Source organism: Haliotis cracherodii, unplaced genomic scaffold (genome assembly GCF_022045235.1).
Source record: "Haliotis cracherodii isolate W230 unplaced genomic scaffold, xgHalCrac1.p SCAF_8, whole genome shotgun sequence".
NCBI classification, from domain to species: domain Eukaryota; kingdom Metazoa; phylum Mollusca; class Gastropoda; order Lepetellida; family Haliotidae; genus Haliotis; species Haliotis cracherodii.
Genome location: NW_027266341.1, coordinates 10181885 through 10202407, shown reverse-complemented (window position 1 = coordinate 10202407; position 20523 = coordinate 10181885). Strand labels below are relative to the sequence as shown.

Sequence of the window (20523 nt, the reverse complement as noted above, 5' to 3'; positions counted from 1 at the left end):
ACAAGTACTCATTGTGGTAAATGTGTGTAGCAAGTTTGGTGAAGCTAGGGTGCATGGTTAAAAAGTTATGGGCCGTACAAAAGCTCGGACGGACGGAAGGACGGACGACGGAACGCTATATACCCCCGATTTACTTCGTAAACGGGCGTATAATTACTTTGAGTGAAGTGGTCTTACATATCCTCTCAGGGGGACAATAATTTTACACTACTTTAACCCCCTTCGATGACATAGCCACTTACATTCTCAGTTAATGATTCATCCTATCAATAGTAAAAGTTATTTATTTATTTACAAAACATAGTCATCAATATTTATCAATCAATTCAATTTCCTTTAAAAAAGCAAGTATAAAATGAGAACTTATCTGATTAAAAAGATCCTTAATGGATGACACTTTGAAGTACTTAACCCTTGTGATGACAAAATCAATACAGTCAAGCAGGACATGCTTGACCGTGATTCTCTCATCACAAGGGATACAAAACGGAGGATCCTCACCTTTTAAGGATACTCATGTGTATATCTCGAGTGGCCATTACGTCATCGCCGCAAAATGACCTCTTCAAATCTGGACTGACAACCCAAGTCTGAGAGCCCGTAAATATCGACGTTGCATGATAAGAAAACACATTCCGAAAGGCACTTTTCTTATTAGGTCAGCGACGCCCTGATTGGGTGGATGACAGGTCACTCTGACGTGACCCGCAATAGCATGTCCTCAGATCTTTGTTTAGCAGTAGCGAGAACTACTATCTGATATTACTGAGATTGACTATAGTTATCACTGCTTTTCAGCTTAATGAAGAAAAATTGAAATTTAACAGAACAAGATAACATAAATGAAACAATTATGTACAGAATAACATACGTAATACAAAAAAAGTTATGTAACCTATCTTTTCTCGCTGTTCATTTATCTGTCCTATTCTTTTCTTTCCTTCTGTTCTGTTCATCTGAAGTACAGTGTTTAGAATATTTACAATGTGTAAATATCTAGGAGATGGTGTCCTAAGTTGGAGCACTTGTACCCAATCCCATTCATTGCTTTTGTGAATACAATATGTTTAGAATATTTACATTGTGTAAATATCTAGGAGATGGTGTCCTAAGTTGGAGCACTTGTACCCAATCCCATTCATTACTTTTGTGAATACAATATGTTTAGAATATTTACATTGTGTAAATATCTAGGAGATGGTGTCCTAAGTTAGAGCACTTGTACCCAATCCCATTCATTGCTTTTGTGAATACAATATGTTTAGAATATTTACATTGTGTAAATATCTAGGAGATGGTGTCCTAAGTTGGAGCACTTGTACCCAATCCCATTCATTACTTTTGTGAATACAATATGTTTAGAATATTTACATTGTGTAAATATCTAGGAGATGGTGTCCTAAGTTGGAGCACTTGCACCCAATCCCATTCATTGCTTTTGTGAATACAATATGTTTAGCATATTTACATTGTGTAAATATCTAGGAGATGGTGTCCTAAGTTAGGCACTTGTACCCAATCCCATTCGTTGCTTTTGTGAATACAATATGTTTAGAATATTTACATTGTGTAAATATCTAGGAGATGGTGTCCTAAGTTGGAGCACTTGTACCCTATCCCATTCATTACTTTTGTGAATACAATATGTTTAGAATATTTACATTGTGTAAATATCTAGGAGATGGTGTCCTAAGTTGGAGCACTTGTACCCCATCCCATTCATTACTTTTGTGAATACAATATGTTTAGAATATTTACATTGTGTAAATATCTAGGAGATGGTGTCCTAAGTTGGAGCACTTGTACCCAATCCCATTCATTGCTTTTGTGAATACAATATGTTTAGAATATTTACATTGTGTAAATATCTAGGAGATGGTGTCCTAAGTTGGAGCACTTGTACCCAATCCCATTCATTACTTTTGTGAATACAATATGTTTAGAATATTTACATTGTGTAAATATCTAGGAGATGGTGTCCTAAGTTGGAGCACTTGTACCCAATCCCATTCATTACTTTTGTGAATACAATATGTTTAGAATATTTACATTGTGTAAATATCTAGGAGATGGTGTCCTAAGTTGGAGCACTTGTACCCAATCCCATTCATTGCTTTTGTGAATACAATATGTTTAGAATATTTACATTGTGTAAATATCTAGGAGATGGTGTCCTAAGTTGGAGCACTTGTACCCAATCCCATTCATTGCTTTTGTGAATACAATATGTTTAGAATATTTACATTGTGTAAATATCTAGGAGATGGTGTCCTAAGTTGGAGCACTTGCACCCAATCCCATTCATTGCTTTTGTGAATACAATATGTTTAGCATATTTACATTGTGTAAATATCTAGGAGATGGTGTCCTAAGTTGGAGCACTTGTACCCAATCCCATTCATTGCTTTTGTGAATACAATATGTTTAGAATATTTACATTGTGTAAATATCTAGGAGATGGTGTCCTAAGTTGGAGCACTTGTACCCAATCCCATTCATTACTTTTGTGAATACAATATGTTTAGAATATTTACATTGTGTAAATATCTAGGAGATGGTGTCCTAAGTTGGAGCACTTGTACCCTATCCCATTCATTACTTTTGTGAATACAATATGTTTAGAATATTTACATTGTGTAAATATCTAGGAGATGGTGTCCTAAGTTGGAGCACTTGTACCCAATCCCATTCATTACTTTTGTGAATACAATATGTTTAAACCGAAAAAAAAGTATCTCTAGTGTGTTCAATAAATAAAAGCAACTAACTCATTTCATAGACACAAGAAATCTCTGCTAAAATCAGAGTCTATATTGTATGATTCCTAGTATGTGTTTATGAATCACTATCACATAGTGATGATACCAGGTGTTCGCCAATCTCATTAAAATCAGATCTTAGTTCTCGCTACAGCTAAACAAAGATCTGAGGACATCCCATTACGGGTCACGTCTGACCGAACTTGCGCGAACTGACAAGAAGTCGACATTAGCTAATCAGAAGGCAGCTTTCTCGTGCTTTAAGGCACAGATTTCAAATTGGCGACAACGCTTCGAACCATATTTTCATAAAAATTCTCGATTAAAAATTTGAAACCTGAATGGAATGGCTAATAGATGGTCTAGATTGTATGGATTCAGTCGTTAAACCCGTAACTATCGTTCGCAAAACCCAGTGTTAAAGCTTTCGAGGTTGCATGAATAGAAATTCCGATATTCCGACTGTCACTTTCATGATCTGGTAAGCGACGCTCTGATTGGTCGGATGAAAGGTCGTTCTGACGTGTCCCCTAATGGGATGTCTTCAGATCTTTGTTTAGAGGTAGCGAGAACTAAGATCTGATTTAAATGAGATTGGGTGTTCGCCAAAAGGTGAGCATTTCCAGCCCCACCGGTGGCAACCGTCACAAATACATACAAAGGCAAGTCAACTGTCAACCTGAAGAGTAATGCAAGTCCAAAACGTTAACCACATTGGTGAAACGACCACAAGAATCATAATCAGTGAGTGATTCATTGAAACGTTCACGTCATGTGTTGACCGTCGCTGTAGCTAGGCACCAATATCCCCAGTGAGATGCAGTGATATGTAAATAAACACTGCTTTGGCACAGTTAGAACATTGAAAATCGATTTCGACATATACCTTCACAAAGTATTATTCTCTGATCAAGTAGCACTGACAATGATGAAACCAGCCCGGAAACATTGCAAGCGTATTAGTGTGTCTAGGATGAGATGGCACATGGAACAGTCGGGGATTAGCATCGATCTCTTGTGCGTTTTATTTACCTTGGTAACATCTACCTGTTCTGAGGGTAGAATAGGTCTTCAGCAACTCATGCTTGCTGTTATAGGCGACCATGCTTGTCGTAAGAGGCGACTAACGGGATCGGGTGGTTAGGCTTGCTGACTTGCTTGATGCAGGTCTTCGATCCCAGTTGTGTGGATCGATGCTCATGATGTCATACCATGGATAGTCTGGTCGAGAATCGATTATTGCCGTTTGTTTGTTTTTTAACGCCGCACCCAGCAATGATCCAGCTATATGACGGCGGTCTGTAAATAATCGAGTTTGGATTATTTTCAGACCGCCGTCATATATAGATGGATTATTGCTGGGTGCGGCGTTAAAAAACAAACAAGCAAGCAAAGCTTATGGCTGATGGTGATACAGCAGTTTATAGTGAACGGGTCTTCTGCGATTTCCAAATGTAGCCCTATCATTTTGCGATTTCTGCTTCGGGAACACAGCAATTACCTCCTATAAGTTACAGAGTTTAAGTCCAAACTGGTATCCATTGAAACATACAAAAATAACATTAATGAAGAAAACATAATAACAAAAGGCACAACTGCAGTTTATGGTCAAATTGTGAACCAAATTTCGTAAATGTAGCCCTAATAGTTTTCATTTGTTGCCTTTTCGGGACACACGGTGGAAACCCGTATCAATGTACCACGGCATGCAGGTTACGTGTTTTGCCCTTGAAGATCCGGGGTAGAATAGGTCTTCAGCAACCCTTGCTTGCCGTAAAAGGCGACTATGCTTGTCGTAAAAGGCGACTAACGGGATCGGGTGGTCAGGCTCGCTGACTTGGTTGATACATGTCATCGATCCCAACTGCGTTGATCGATGCTCATGATGTCACTTGATCACTTGATTGTCTGGTCTAGACTCGATTATTTACAGACCGCCGTCATATAGCTGGACTATTGCGGCGTTAAACAACAAACCACCACCAACAACAACAAGGTTACGTGGTAATACCGTGTTGACAACAAATGCATGCGCAGGAGGCGTGCAAGTTATTGATTAACAGAAGTCAGATCGTTCATGCAGTGAGATTATTATCTTATATTATTTTCATCGAATATCATCAATATGACGTGCAGCCATTGCTAGGGAACGGCTGGACGCAATCGCATGGAGTATCATTTGTAATGTGAATTTTCAAACTCGATGACCTATAATGTTTGGCGTTTAACACGGAGGATAAATGTTAGAATGTTTATCGATCCACGTGTATATTTCCATCTCAGTGCAACTGATTACTTTGAAGATTTCCACAATGAATCGTTGCTTGTTTAATCGAAATGATTGTTTTTACATGATGAATTATATATTTGGGAAATGAAGTGGTGTATTTTGTTGATTTTTGCTATCATTGATGATGGAATACAAGGGTATGTAAGTACTACATAAAAGCGACAAAATCCTTTCCATATTCATCAGAAATCTCTGCTATAAGCAGTCGATTGTACGATTCCAACTATATAATGACTGTGGTAATTCATCACTGCCAAAGACTGATGATATGAAAAGGTGAGTGTGCCCTGCCCCACCGGTGGCACCCTGTGACTCACTGTATGTTTTTCCCCAAATGTTTGTTTGTTTGGATCAGACAATCCAGTGATTGACATCATGAGCATCGATCCACGCAATTGGGATACGATGACATGCATCATCAAGCAAGTCAGCGAGCCTGACCACCCGATCCCGTTAGTCGCCTCTTACGAAAAGCATGGGTTGTTGAAGACCGTTTCTACATCAAATTATTTCTTCATAAGTCAAATTGGGTTCAGAGCCCTACGGCTCTATTGATTAATTTAATATTTTGAAAGATGATAATGAACAATATTACATTAGTCAGTTTGTAAAGGGGGATGAAACGTTGATTGAAAATTGTAATGTAGAGATTTTCCGCCCTACCGGCAGCACACAATGAATCAAATTCTAGGTAAATTATTAATCCAGAACAGGCATGGGAAAACAATCATACCGCCCCGAAGCGAAATGTTTTGACGTAGATTTAGTGTCTGTGTTAAACTTTGGTAAATTGCGAATTATCGATTCTCAATATATTGTTCACAATGATTCCTTTTGTCGCGTGTTTACATGATTTTAATTTGCCGATGTATTTCTTCACCGAGAGCTTCAGGCAATTTGAAGAATTTTTATTAAGGACACGTTTTCGTCACTTTTATTTTCGTAACGATCGACACTGCATTGTTATGATACAAGAATATTAGTTTGGACTGACCATACTTCTGAGTGGAAGCAATGTCAAAGAAAAGCTATTGATTAGTCACTGTTAATATTGTTGATTTATTATAGCCTCCGTATCCGTTGATTGGGTGGTTGGCCAAACAAACAAAGTGATTAATTTCGGGTACAGTAAAAATGACTGAGTTCGTCTAATGTATAAAAATATTAATATATAACCTCAATGAAAAAAATAACCTGTCGAATAACCTGTAAAAGGCGACTGTGCTTGTCGAAAGAGGCGACTAACGGGATCGGGTGGTAAGGCTCGCTGACTTGGTTGATGCATGTCATCGTATCCCAATTGCGTGGATCGATGCTCATGATTTCAATCATTGGATTGTCTGGTCCAGACTCGAATATTTCAAGACCGCCGTCATATAGCTGGAATATCGGTGAGTCCGGCGTTAAACAACAAACAAAGGAATCCAATCTAAACACCGTGGTCTGTCGTCCGTCGTGACCAATAGAACTGACAGAATTGATTTATGAGAGGGGGTTTGGTGGGAGATTTGAAAAAAACAAAGTGTTCACTGAACACCTGAGTGTCCAGAAAACGTCAGTAGAAACTGAAACACCAGATCACTCACTCACCCAGTGAATATTTGCCGAACAAGTGGTACGTTCTCCACAATATTGCAATGATGCTTTAATGAGGCGTTCATACAATCACAGAAGCATGTTTGAGTTGGGCAGGGTTACATTTAAAAGTATTTTGCGGCTCTTCACACAATATGGCATGGCTTCTACTTTTATTCACTTCGTTGATACTGTTCTATCAAATATATTCTTAGATTATATAGTGTCTGTTCTATATAAGTTCTATAATTTTGGCTTGTAAAATGGTTATACAAATATGTCTTTTGCATCGCAAAAGCTTGTATTACATCATGTGAAAACAAATTTTATTAAAATCAGATCCAAGTTCTCGTTACCTCTAGACAAAGATCTGAGGACTTCCCATTACGGGTCATGTCAGAGCGACCTTTTGAGAACTTTGACCGACCAATTTAATGACTAAGAATGACTGACAATCAGATATGAGCTCGCGCTGAATAAAAGAAAACTCTGGAATGTCTAATTGATGATTGACCGCCTCCGTGGTCTAGTGGTAGAGCGTCCCCCCGGAGAACGGAATGTCCGGGTTTCGATCCCCGGCCGCGTCATACCAAAGACTTTAAAAGATGGTGCTTGTTGTTACCCTGTCTGGTGCTCGGCATTTAGGGGCTAAAACAAGGACTGGTCGGCTCGGAGTCTGTATACTGTATCTGAGTGGAATATTCATATTCAACTGCGGCATGGTATCTCAGTGGGCTAGCACTATATATCGGCATCAGTCCGGACTAGTACAAGCAGCCGCACACACACGTGCGTGCACGTCGCTATATATGTGCAATAATCTTGGACGCGACCTTAAACGCAATTTCACCTCACCTAAGAGATGATCGAGATTTATGACAGTCTTCCCACAGGCTATGCAGATTCTCTTGCGTTCAAATGTTTATCCCAGATTGAGAGACTATGCTTGTCGTAAGAGGCGACTAACGGGATCGGGTAGTCAGGATCGCTGACTTTGTTGATGCGTTTTTATAATGTGTTGTCGAATAATAGGTTATTCTTTTAATTGTTCTAAACTAGTTTTACTTATGAACTCTGATCTACTTGTTATTATACTGTATGTCGATGACAGGTTTTTAAATTTTTTATTTCAATATTATTAATGTTCTCGTCACGATATGGCTGAAATATTGCCGAAGTGACGTTAAATTTTAACTCACTCACTCCAAATTGCGTGGATCGATGCTCATGTCAATCACCGGATTGTCTGGTCCAGACTCGATTACTTACAGACCGCCGTCATATAGCTGGACTATTGCTGAGTGCAGCGTTAAACAACAAGCAAGGCAAAGCAAACTACTGTTCAGTTTAGTTTTACTCATTTATTATGCACGTCATGTGTTCAAGGGGAATGCAAGAGATGACTTGCCAACTCCAGATGTTCTAGTGTGGCCTACATTTTGTCAATTCATCGATTTCACCCTTTCAAAGATTTCACTCTCAGTAATCAATGTTTAGTCAATGTATACCGTTTATAACTTATTCTATGTATGCCCAGAATTGATTTCTTTTTGTTCTTTATTTCACTGATTATCCAATCAATAAAGGAGCCTTTGATCTATATATCGATGTGTGAATACTTGATGAGTCATGATTCATAATTGCTAATTAATCTGAATGTAAGATGAAATCCGTACAAAGAGAGACATATTGCTGGGTTGGGTAAATTTACCATCAACTCTCTGGGTAAAAAAAACTACCGTAACCATTTATGCAATGAAGGAAGGACTTCATTGATATTTACGGAAAGCAAGTAAGACACATTAATACCACGCGGGTTTTCAAAAGCTAAAAGAATTTGCTTTATTTTGTTTACCAAGAAACACGCTAAATCATGTCAAAAACATTGATTTTTCAACTTTGTACACCCCTTTCCCACACGACAAACTTCAGGGAAAACTTCATTCCTAGATCCAAAGGGCATTTGTCACTAGACCCGTGAAAATCCCGGGGTAGAATAGGTCTTCAGCAACCAATGCTTGCTGTAAAAGGCGACTATGCTTGTCGTAAAAGGCGACTAACGGGATCGGGTGGTTAGGCTTGCTGACTTGGTTGATGCACGTCATCAATCCCAATTGCGTGAATTGATGCTCATGATATTAATCACTGGATTGTCTGGTCCAGACTCGATTATAAACAGACCGCCGTCATATAGCTGTATTATTGCTGAGTGCGGCGTTAAACAACAAACCAACCAACCAACATGTGTCACTAAACGTGGTGACCATATCGATCTTCACAGATGCAGGACAATTTGTCAAAAATGAAAGCAAATGTCATCTGACGTTGACTGATGGAACAATCAATACAATCCAGCAGGATTCGCTTGACTGTGATTCTTTCATCACAGAGGATACAAATCGGAGGATCCTACCTTTCAATAAATATGCATGAGTATATCTGCTGTGGCCAATACGACATCCTCACATAATGACCTCTTCAAATCTGGACTGACAGCCCAAGTAGGTATAACCAAGAGTTGGTTTAATTTCATGTAGCTTATACGTTCTTGATTCCACCTTGAGCAGCAGGATGTGAGGTTTCAATCACGGGTTTATAATCAGTGGATGGGATGAGAACTGGTGTCACAGATTTTTTTATTGCTGATTTTTCTTTGCAGCAGCAGCTGGCAAAGTGTTACCAATGATACCAACATGGCTGGGAGACCAACAGAAGATGTCATATTGGCCAGTAGCAAGATCATTAAATAATTCACGAATTTCAATTAAAATAGATGTTAATATTACATACACGGATCAAGGCCCGTGACTCTTTAAAAATATATAACTTACTCATTCTTGATATGTATCTCTAAGATAACCATGCAAACTTAAATTCAAGCGATTTCAGGATGCGAACATAGCGAACATGACATATGGGAGGTAGCTCGTTAATGGTTTGGGGTGGAATCAGCCGGGCTAGGAGAACTGTTGTCCGTGTGTTAGTGAGGGGGACGATGGCAGGTGTGCGTTACAGGGTTGAGATCTTGGATGTGTACCGGAGAGAGTATGCTGGTGCAGTTGGTCCTGACTTCATACTCATGGACGATAATGCACGTGTCCATCGTGCCAGAGTGGTTGATGCTTACCTTGAGCAAGAGACAATCGTCCGTATGGAGTGGCCATCTCGTTCACCGGACCTCAACCTTATCGTACACCTTTGGAACATGCTTCAGGTGTCCATCTGACGTCGTCCTGTGTATCCAGGCTCTCTCCAAGAATTCGGAATTGCTCTCATCCAAGAGTGGAACAATCTTCCCTTGGCTTCCATCCAGACGCTTATTGGAAGCATGAGGTGACGGTACCAGGCTGTCATCGCATCTGGTGGACCACATACGCACTATTGACAGTTGTTGTGTAATGCTCAATGACTTGTTCCGCGTTTTGGAGATTTGTTGGTTGCTGTCATGATCACTTTTTTATGGCAGTCTTACCTTACCGGTAGATTACGTGTTGCTTTCGTATTTTCGTCGACATTTTCTAAACATTTCCTTTCAATTAAACATTCATCTGCACGATTTTGTTCATGGTTATTTGTATTTGTCATTAGGATTGTTTTTGCATATTCGGCAAATGTAATCCTTTGCAAAATTTTAGTTGTATATAAACCCATTATGGTGCTGGTAACTGAGGGGGTGCCACACACGGTTCAGGCATTATGAAGCCGGGAAGTAAGAAGGTCTCGTGACACACGGTTCAAGTATTATCAAGCTGGGAACTAAGGAGGTGTGGTGACACACGGCTCAAGCATTATCAAGCTAGGAACTAAGGAGGTCTCGTGACACACGGTTCAAGTATTATCAAGCAGGGAACTAAGGAGGTGTCACACACGGTTCAAGTATTATCAAGCTGGGAACTAAGGAGGCGTCGTGACTCACGGTTCAAGCATTATGAAACTGGGAACTAAGGAGGTGTCGTGACACACGGTTCAAGCATTATGAAACTGGGAACAAAGGAGGCGTCGTGACACACGGTTCAAGTATTATCAAGCTAGGAACTAAGGAGGTGTAGTGACACACGGTTCAAGCATTATGAAACTGGGATCAAAGGAGGCGTCGTGACACACGGTTCAAGTATTATCAAGCTGGGAACTAAGGAGGTGTAGTGACACACGGTTCAAGCATTATCAAGCAGGGAACTAAGGAGGTGTCACACACGGTTCAAGCATTATCAAGCTGGGAACTAAGGAGGTGTAGTGACACACGGTTCAAGCATTATCAAGCTGGGAACTAAGGAGGTGTCACACACGGTTCAAGCATTATGAAGCCGGGAACTAAGGAGGCGTCGTGACTCACGGTTCAAGTATTATCAAGCAGGGATCTAAGGAGGTGTCACACACGGTTCAAGCATTATGAAGCCGGGAACTAAGGAGGTCTCGTGAAACACGGTTCAAGTATTATCAAGCAGGGAACTAAGGAGGTGTCGTGGCACACGGCTCAAGCATTATGAAACTGGGAACAAAGGAGGCGTCGTGACTCACGGTTCAAGTATTATCAAGCTAGGAACTAAGGAGGTGTCACACACGGTTCAAGCATTATGAAGCCGGGAACTAAGGAGGTCTCGTGACACACGGTTCAAGTATTATCAAGCAGGGAACTAAGGAGGTGTCACACACGGTTGAAGCATTACCAAGCTAGGAACTAAGGAGGTGTAGTGACACACGGTTCAAGCATTATGAAGCTGGGAACTAAGGAGGTGTCACACACGGTTCAAGCATTATGAAGCTGGGAACAAATTAGGCGTCGTGACACACGGTTCAAGCATTATGAAGCTGGGAACTAAGGAGGCGTCGTGACACACGGTTCAAGTATTATCAAGCTAGGAACTAAGGAGGCGTCGTGACTCACGGTTCAAGTATTATGAAGCTGGTCACTAATAAGGTGTCGTGACACACGGTTCAAGTATTATCAAGCTAGGAACTAAGGAGGTGTCGTGTCACACGGTTCAAGTATTATGAAGCTGGTCACTAATAAGGTGTCGTGACACACGGTTCAAGCATTATGAAGCTGGGAACTAAGGAGGTGTCACACACGGTTCAAGCATTACCAAGCTGGGAACTAAGGAGGTGTAGTGACACACGGTTCAAGCATTATCAAGCTGGGAACTAAGGAGGTGTCACACACGGTTCAAGCATTACCAAGCTAGGAACTAAGGAGGCGTCGTGACTCACGGTTCAAGCATTATCAAGCTGGGAACTAAGGAGGTGTCACACACGGTTCAAGCATTACCAAGCTAGGAACTAAGGAGGTGTAGCGACACACGGTTCAAGCATTATCAAGCTGGGAACTAAGGAGGTGTCACACACGGTTCAAGCATTATGAAGCTAGGAACTAAGGAGGTCTCGTGAAACACGGTTCAAGTATTATCAAGCAGGGAACTAAGGAGGTGTCGTGGCACACGGCTCAAGCATTATGAAGTTGGGAACAAAGGAGGCGTCGTGGCACACGGTTCAAGTATTATCAAGCGAGGAACTAAGGAGGTGTAGCGACACACGGTTCAAGCATTATGAAGCTGGGAACTAAGGAGGTGTCACACACGGTTCAAGCATTATGAAGCTAGGAACTAAGGAGGTCTCGTGAAACACGGCTCAAGTATTATCAAGCAGGGAACTAAGGAGGTGTCGTGGCACACGGCTCAAGCATTATGAAGTTGGGAACAAAGGAGGCGTCGTGGCACACGGTTCAAGTATTATCAAGCGAGGAACTAAGGAGGTGTAGCGACACACGGTTCAAGCATTATCAAGCTGGGAACTAAGGAGGTGTCACACACGGTTCAAGCATTACCAAGCTGGGAACTAAGGAGGTGTAGTGACACACGGTTCAAGCATTATCAAGCAGGGAACTAAGGAGGTGTCACACACGGTTCAAGTATTATCAAGCTGGGAACTAAGGAGGCGTCGTGACTCACGGTTCAAGCATTATGAAACTGGGAACTAAGGAGGTGTAGTGACACACGGTTCAAGCATTATGAAACTGGGAACAAAGGAGGCGTCGTGACACACGGTTCAAGTATTATCAAGCTAGGAACTAAGGCTGTGTAGCGACACACGTTTCAAACATTATCAAGCTGGGAACTAAGGAGGTGTCACACACGGTTCAAGCATTACCAAGCTGGGAACTAAGGAGGTGTAGTGACAAACGGTTCAAGCATTATCAAGCTGGGAACTAAGGAGGTGTCACACACGGTTCAAGCATTACCAAGCTAGGAACTAAGGAGGTGTAGCGACACACGGTTCAAGCATTATGAAGCTGGGAACTAAGGAGGTGTCACACACGGTTCAAGCATTATGAAGCTAGGAACTAAGGAGGTCTCGTGAAACACGGTTCAAGTATTATCAAGCAGGGAACTAAGGAGGTGTCGTGGCACACGGCTCAAGCATTATGAAGTTGGGAACAAAGGAGGCGTCGTGGCACACGGTTCAAGTATTATCAAGCGAGGAACTAAGGAGGTGTAGCGACACACGGTTCAAGCATTATGAAGCTGGGAACTAAGGAGGTGTCACACACGGTTCAAGCATTATGAAGCCGGGAACTAAGGAGGTCTCGTGACACACGGTTCAAGTATTATCAAGCAGGGAACTAAGGAGGTGTCACACACGGTTGAAGCATTACCAAGCTAGGAACTAAGGAGGTGTAGTGACACACGGTTCAAGCATTATGAAGCTGGGAACTAAGGAGGTGTCACACACGGTTCAAGCATTATGAAGCTGGGAACAAATTAGGCGTCGTGACACACGGTTCAAGCATTATGAAGCTGGGAACTAAGGAGGCGTCGTGACACACGGTTCAAGTATTATCAAGCTAGGAACTAAGGAGGCGTCGTGACTCACGGTTCAAGTATTATGAAGCTGGTCACTAATAAGGTGTCGTGACACACGGTTCAAGTATTATCAAGCTAGGAACTAAGGAGGTGTCGTGTCACACGGTTCAAGTATTATGAAGCTGGGAACTAAGGAGGCGTCGTGACTCACGGTTCAAGTATTATCAAGCTAGGAACTAAGGAGGCGTCGTGACTCACGGTTCAAGTATTATGAAGCTGGTCACTAATAAGGTGTCGTGACACACGGTTCAAGTATTATCAAGCTAGGAACTAAGGAGGTGTCGTGTCACACGGTTCAAGTATTATGAAGCTGGGAACTAAGGAGGCGTCGTGACTCACGGTTCAAGTATTATCAAGCTAGGAACTAAGGAGGCGTCGTGACACGGTTCAAGTATTATGAAGCTGGGAACTAAGGAGGCGTCGTGACTCACGGTTCAAGTATTATCAAGCTAGGAACTAAGGAGGCGTCGTGACTCACGGTTCAAGTATTATCAAGCTGGGAACAAAGGAGGCGTCGTGACTCACAGTTCAAGCATTATCAAGCTGGGAACTAAGGAGGCGTCGTGACACACGGTTCAAGCATTATGAAGATGGGAACTAAGGAGGTGTCGTCACACACGGTTCAAGCGTTATGAAGATGGGAAACAGGGGAGTTTTTTGTGTTTTTTAATTTAGGTTTCTTTCCTTACCTTTTTATGTTTTACGGTTTCTCAAAATCTTGGATTTGGTTCCCGATACAAAAGTGAACCGGGTTGTGTCGGCGGCCACATCAAACAAGGTACACTATTGTTTTCCTTCGCATATTGTCTTGGGGCTTGCTTCCTGTCATTTCCGAAAACAAGACATCAAAGTCAATATCGCTCAATAAATCAATTTCGTTTACCTCAGTAAGTTTACAGAATTCATTTTCTTCCTTTGCGTTATTAGTATTGATAGTTAGCCATTCCAGATCCAAATCACCAAATCACTAGACGACATTAAACACCAGAACCAACCATTTATTTATTTTTTAGTCAGATGCAATGTTACAAGACCTGGCAAAAATACTAAATTAATTATACTGCTGATAAATGCAGATATTTTTTAAAAAATCTGACGAGTTGATTGGAAACACCGATCGAGAAATTCAGGGAAACCCCGATCGAGAAATTCAGGGAAACCCCGGAAAGTAATTCCGGCAAAAGTTCACACTATGCATTTCACAAAAGAATTGTTCAAATCGTGTGAACTTTTCGGTCCGTTCACAGGTGTGTAAACTACAAATATCAGATCACGTGACTACCCGTGCAGCCAATCAGCATGAAAGAAACAATGTTAACTTGAAGGTATGAAATGATTTTGTATCCAACTGCTAATTTGAATTTTCAGCGTTGCGCGATAACTTTCCAATGTCTTGTTGTAGACTGTTACTCAAATCTGTTTATTGGTTGTTATCATTGATTAATCTATGCAGAGTCAAACGGATTACAACTTCTCACCTTCATCAACTGATTGCTAATGAAAGACATTAACCAATGGCATCACAAATACTCACTGTAGTATATAGTAGCTTAATGGGTCAATATGTACAGGTATCCCTAAAACATGCTTAATTCTCAAAGTGGTAAGGGTTCGTCCATGTTATAGTATGGGAGTCTCTACTGCCCATGAAGATCCCGGGATAGCATAGGTTTCAGCAACCCATGCTTGCCATGAAAGACGACTTCGCTTGTCGTAAGAGGCCACAAACGGGATCGGGTGGTCAGGCTCGCTGATTTCGTTGATGTATATCATCGTATCCCAATTGCGTGGATCGATGCTCATGATGTCCATCACTGGATTGTCTGCTCCAAAGTCGATTATTTACAGACCGGCGTCATATTGCTGGAATATTGCTGAGTGTGGCGTTAAACAACAAACCAACAAACAAAAACTTTGAAGACTTACGAAGCTTTCTGGAATAGAAATTGCGTTTGTGTGTGTGACTGGTAACTGTTTCGGAGCATTACTCTTCCGACACTATTAAGAATAAAATTATATCCAGACCCGGACAATATTCAATGACAAAATAACCAAATCCATATAAAGTAGTTGAAAATAGTGTTTAATTTCCAAACGTATTTCTCCAAAGGGTCTTGCAAAGTTCAAACAATATAATGAAATGCTTTTTAAGCACTTTAAAATAAAAGAGCTGCGGTAAAATACAGATTTATATCCTAATTTTAAAAAAAGACAATTTCTCTTCATTATTTTTCATGTTTTACCTGACCAACAATTGATTCAGGAATCACAATCATTAAATTGCATTTTCTCTTTATTATTTTCTCTGTTCTACCCGACCGACAACTGATTCAGAAATCACCATCAAACTCATCATTCAACGTTTTTATCTCACACATTTCAATCACTAAAGAAATTATCCGTAAAACTGTGTGACAATGTTAACAGTACATTTGAACATAAGTACGTGGTACGTGCGTTAATTAATTACACATATCAAAGTATTTCTCCAATTATCATACTAAAACATCAGTCAAGGTGTGTGATTGAAAATAACCGTATGGTGATCATCTGACATAAGGATACAAAATACAGGAAACATTTATACGTGAAGAATTATCACACAAAAAAACAATAAAAGCAATGCTCATATTATGACAAACTATTTACACTTGAGTTTAACATGTACATGAAACAGCGTATTCCCTGTTTGTAGGCAGCATGAAATACTTACAGCGTCATAAATTTAGTAAAATGTATTGTAACCTCGTTATATCGATTTTGTTAACAACAAACCGGCCCTCGTCCACACTTGTCGGTTTATTGCACTCCGTTTTATCCGAACTACCGATAACTTGATGTATTGTCAATGTTTCCAATGACTTCAAGTTAACAAGGTTTTACGGTATTTACCTATGTTTATTTCGTTATGGCAACAATACCAATATGTGTTAAAGGTGCGCTTGTTTATATACGCAAGATAAGCGGTTAGTGATTGAATTTACTTCAAAGCACTGTGACACACGCTGTGATCAATCAATTCTATACAGATGAAGAAGCCAATCCGATAACGGCATTGTCTCAGCATTGTCTTGAGATTTAAAAATGGCAAGCATTCTTAGGACCATGATTCGATGCGAAGGACGGCTATGGGTTATAGATATTATTGATCTAAGATCATTGATGTCTTAGGTTCCTGTGGGGTTTCTCGGTTTGATGGTTTCCTAAATATATAACTAATCGTTAGGAAAATGTTGTGACAAAAATTATGTCCGATGCAATTCACTGTTTTGTCTTGCACCCATGCCCCCCGTGTGTTTTTTTTTCCTGGTGAACAACTGACTTTCTTATATGACGGGTGCCACCCGTGGGTCAGAAGGCGCTCACCTTTTCGAGAACAACTGTTATCATCACTTTTTGGTAGTGATTCATAAAAATAGAAATGTGTTGGTTTTTTTGTCGTTTTTATCTACCTGTTCATGTTAAGATAGTATTATCACCAACAGATAGAGGAAAGAATAGAATTTAATTTCTCGTGGTTTGCGAGGAAGGTGAAATCTTGACAGCTGTCGTTAAGTTTGGGAAAACAGTATGGAAGTAAGAGTGGTATTTTTAAACAAAACAAACCAGCAATCTGCAATAGATAGATAGATAGATAGATAGATAGATAGATAGATAGATAGATAGATAATACTAGTAATCAGAATCATATTCCAGTAAAAATCATAACAATTGTGAAATACACGTCGTTGTCAGTTTGTCGTGTACGTATATATAATATGTACACATTATTTGTAAGGTTTCGGTAGCTTCTTCTGGGTTATTTTGGAGCTGTATTGTCTCCGTAACTGATTTAACCTTATCCCCGAGTGAGTGAGTGAGTGAGTGAGTGAGTGAGTGACTGGGTGGCTGGGTATGGTTTTACGCCTTTTTTTACAATATTCCAGCAATATCATGTCGGGAGCACCAGAAATGAGATTAACAAACTGCAACCATTTGAGGATTCGAAACCTGGCCTTCGGCGTGACGAGCGAACGCTTTAAGTACTAGGCTACCCCACCCCCACCTTTATCTCTGGAACTTGATCGTGCACAGATCTGACAAGATTATCAATATCAAAGGACATGAAATGAGAAACACACCAAGCAACCCGATACCAACGGCAGATTTTCTTTCGTCTTCTGCACTTTTCACCTTAGCAATTGTCATTGTAAGGGTTTTGGTGTTGAGAATAAGGTCCCGTCTGATTTCATCTTCCTTTTTCTTCAGAACAAGGGGAGATAAGTCACTGAGTCTCCCTGTCGGAATACAAGCACAACGACACACCTCTTTCGTCACACGTGCGGGGTTGGGGTCATAGGTCAGTTTGGTTTCCATGTCTTCGCTGACGGTCGTAGGTCCGTATGGTTGAATATCTATTGTATCGGTGACTCCAAAAAGCTGTATTTCTGACGTTTCCAACGTTGAAAAAATGGCCATTGTTTCCAACGCTGCCGTTTCAGTGTTAAACGGTGTCGGGTCTGTATGAAAGGGCATTGACGTCACTGTGCTTGACGGCGTTGGCTCAATGGGAAAGGATGTTGATGGCTCAGGCAGAGTTGTTGCCGGGGAGGAGGCTGCTTTGACGGACGTCGACTCTACAAGGTCACTGTTGATGTCCGTAACGACAGTGGTCGATACATCACTGCTGTACGACGTCATGAGAACAGAGGCGTTACACTGGAACTTGTCGTTCTCGTCTAGGTAACCCGCAACATGGTTGTCTGGTATAATGATAAAACACATGTTGTTAACATGAACGTGAACAACTGAAACGTTGAAAATATTACCTCCGAATGTTCACATATTGAATGAATTAAAATATCAAAAAGAAATACTAAAAATATAACAATTCTTATTGGTGTAAATTCAAAATGTGAACACCAGAGACCGATCCGTTACCATTATCTGCAGATTCCATTGAGAGGACATGACAAATTGAAGAGGTGAAATGGGGTTTAACGTCGCGTCCAAAATTATTGCACTAATATAGCGACGTGCATGCATGTGTGTGTGTGTGTGTGTGTGTGTGTGTGTGTGTGTGTGGGGATGGTTTTACGCCGCTTTTAGCAATATTCCAGAAATATCACGGCGGGGGACACCAGAAATGGGCTTCACACATTGTACCCATGTCGGGAATCGAACCCGGGTCTTCGGCGTGACGAGCGAACGCTTTAACCACTAGGCTACCCGACCGCCCCTGCATCCATGTATGTGTGTATGTGTGATTGTGTGTGTGATTGTGAGTGTGTGTGTGTGTGATTGTGAGTGTGTGTGTGTGTGATTGTGAGTGTGTATGTGTGTGATTGTGAGTGTGAGTGTGTGTGTGTGTGTGTGTGTGTGTGTGCTAGTCCGGAATGATGCCGATTTATAGTGCTAGCTTACTAAGATACCATGCCGCAGTTTAAAATGAATACCCAACTCAGACACAGTATACTGACTCCGAGCCGAACAGTCCTTGTTTTAGCCCCTTAGTGCCGAGGATAACAAGAACCATCTTTAAACGTCTTTTGATATGACGCGACCGGGAATCGAACCCCTGACCCTCCGCTCAGCGGGCGGATGCTCTACCACTAGACCACGGAGGCGGTCGGTACGTGAAGAATGGGTCTTCAGCAACCCGACTTGTCAAGTCGTAAGAGGCGACAAACGAGATCGTGTGGTCAGGTTATATTGTGTAGATCGATGCTCATGATGTCAATGACTGACTGTCTGGTCCCGGCTTGATGACCGCATTCATATAGCTGGAATAATTCTGAGTGCGGCGTTAAACAACAAACAAAAGGCAAAAAAGTGATGAAATTAATATGAATGGATCACTAAACAATTATATGTATTAGTATTCAAGACGAAAGTCTAAGAAGGTGAGTGTTATTTTACGCCACAGTCAGCATTATTCCAGTTTTTTCCCCTGAGATAAAACATTTTGATGCACATATTTCTGTATTTGCATAGTATGCACATATCCCTGTTCATACATTCTAGGTATGTCAGGATTACTTTCCTAGGCTTATTCGTTCATATTTCGATCACAAGAACACCGCAGCCGAACTTATCACAGGAAAACACAAGGAAATAGTCATCTTCATATTTTATTATCAACACCAAATAATAGTTAAGAATTGCAGAATAATTTGGGATGACGCAGCAAAGAGCAACCAGCGGTGTTTGACTACCATAAGGCTCTGCTGAAGCCTTGAATGTTGTACACTTGATTTTCCTTGTTTGTTTATTGTTTAACGCTTCACTCAGCAATATTCCAGCTGTATGACGGCGGTCTGTAAATAATCGACTCTGCACAAGACAATCAAGTGATTGTATTATTATGTATATAGTGTTGTCTTTTTGTTGTTGTTGAATGCTCGCTTTGAAAAAAAAAGTCTGTGACAGTCTAGTTGTGTTGGGGGGGGGGGGGGGGGGGGGGCAACGTCGTGCGGCTGGAATGTTGGATAGTGTCGCGTTAAGCAATAAACAAAACATTTCTTGAAATGTCACTTACTCTCAGTATCTGCTTCACATACAAAGCGGCTGTTCGTATCACAGTGGACATCAAGCCATTGCCCATTCCAAAGTAGATTCATCTGTATGCATTCTTGAGATTCTCTGTTCGGTTCCACTCCATACCAATTTGTAAAGTTCACTGAGGTACAGTCTGTCCACACGACAACAATATCGTCAGTATCCCATAGTCCGATGTACCAATTCGATACTGAAATAATACCATATTCTTAATGCAAATACACAGAAGATGTAAGCAAATACTGCCAAGTGACAGCGTAACGTTCCTGTGCTGCCATGGCTCTCTCTCATAGGAGAGCATCAGCCGGTATGCCATGGCTCTCTCCCATAGAACAGCATCAGCCGGTATGCCATGGCTCTCTCATAGGACAGTACCGGCCGGTATGCCATGGCTCTCTCCCATAGAACAGCATCAGCCGGTATGCCATGGCTCTCTCCTATAGAACAGCATTAGCCGGTATGCCATGGCTCTCTCCCACAGAACAGTACCAGCCGGTATGCCATG

The 20523-nt window shown here is 41.1% G+C and overlaps 1 protein-coding gene across 1 annotated transcript; it reads right to left on the bottom strand.

The window, feature by feature from the left end:
* Window positions 1-17528: 17528 nt before the first annotated feature.
* On the bottom strand, window positions 17529-20080 carry LOC139449388 (uncharacterized). The gene is made up of 2 exons (XM_071230754.1): window positions 19999-20080; window positions 17529-18223 (listed from the first exon to the last, which is right to left on the bottom strand). Exons 1-2 carry the CDS (start codon window positions 20078-20080, stop codon window positions 17529-17531), a joined length of 777 nt encoding a protein of 258 aa, XP_071086855.1.
* Between the last annotated feature and the right edge of the window lie 443 nt (window positions 20081-20523).

Coding starts and splice junctions, on each gene's coding strand:
- LOC139449388 (XM_071230754.1), bottom strand. CDS start 20,080: ATGAATCTACTTTGGAATGGGCAATGGCTTGATGTCCACTGTGATACG. Junction 18,224..19,998: donor ATGTGAAGCAGATACTGAGA/GTAAGTGACATT, acceptor TCATTATACCAG/ACAACCATGTTGCGGGTTAC.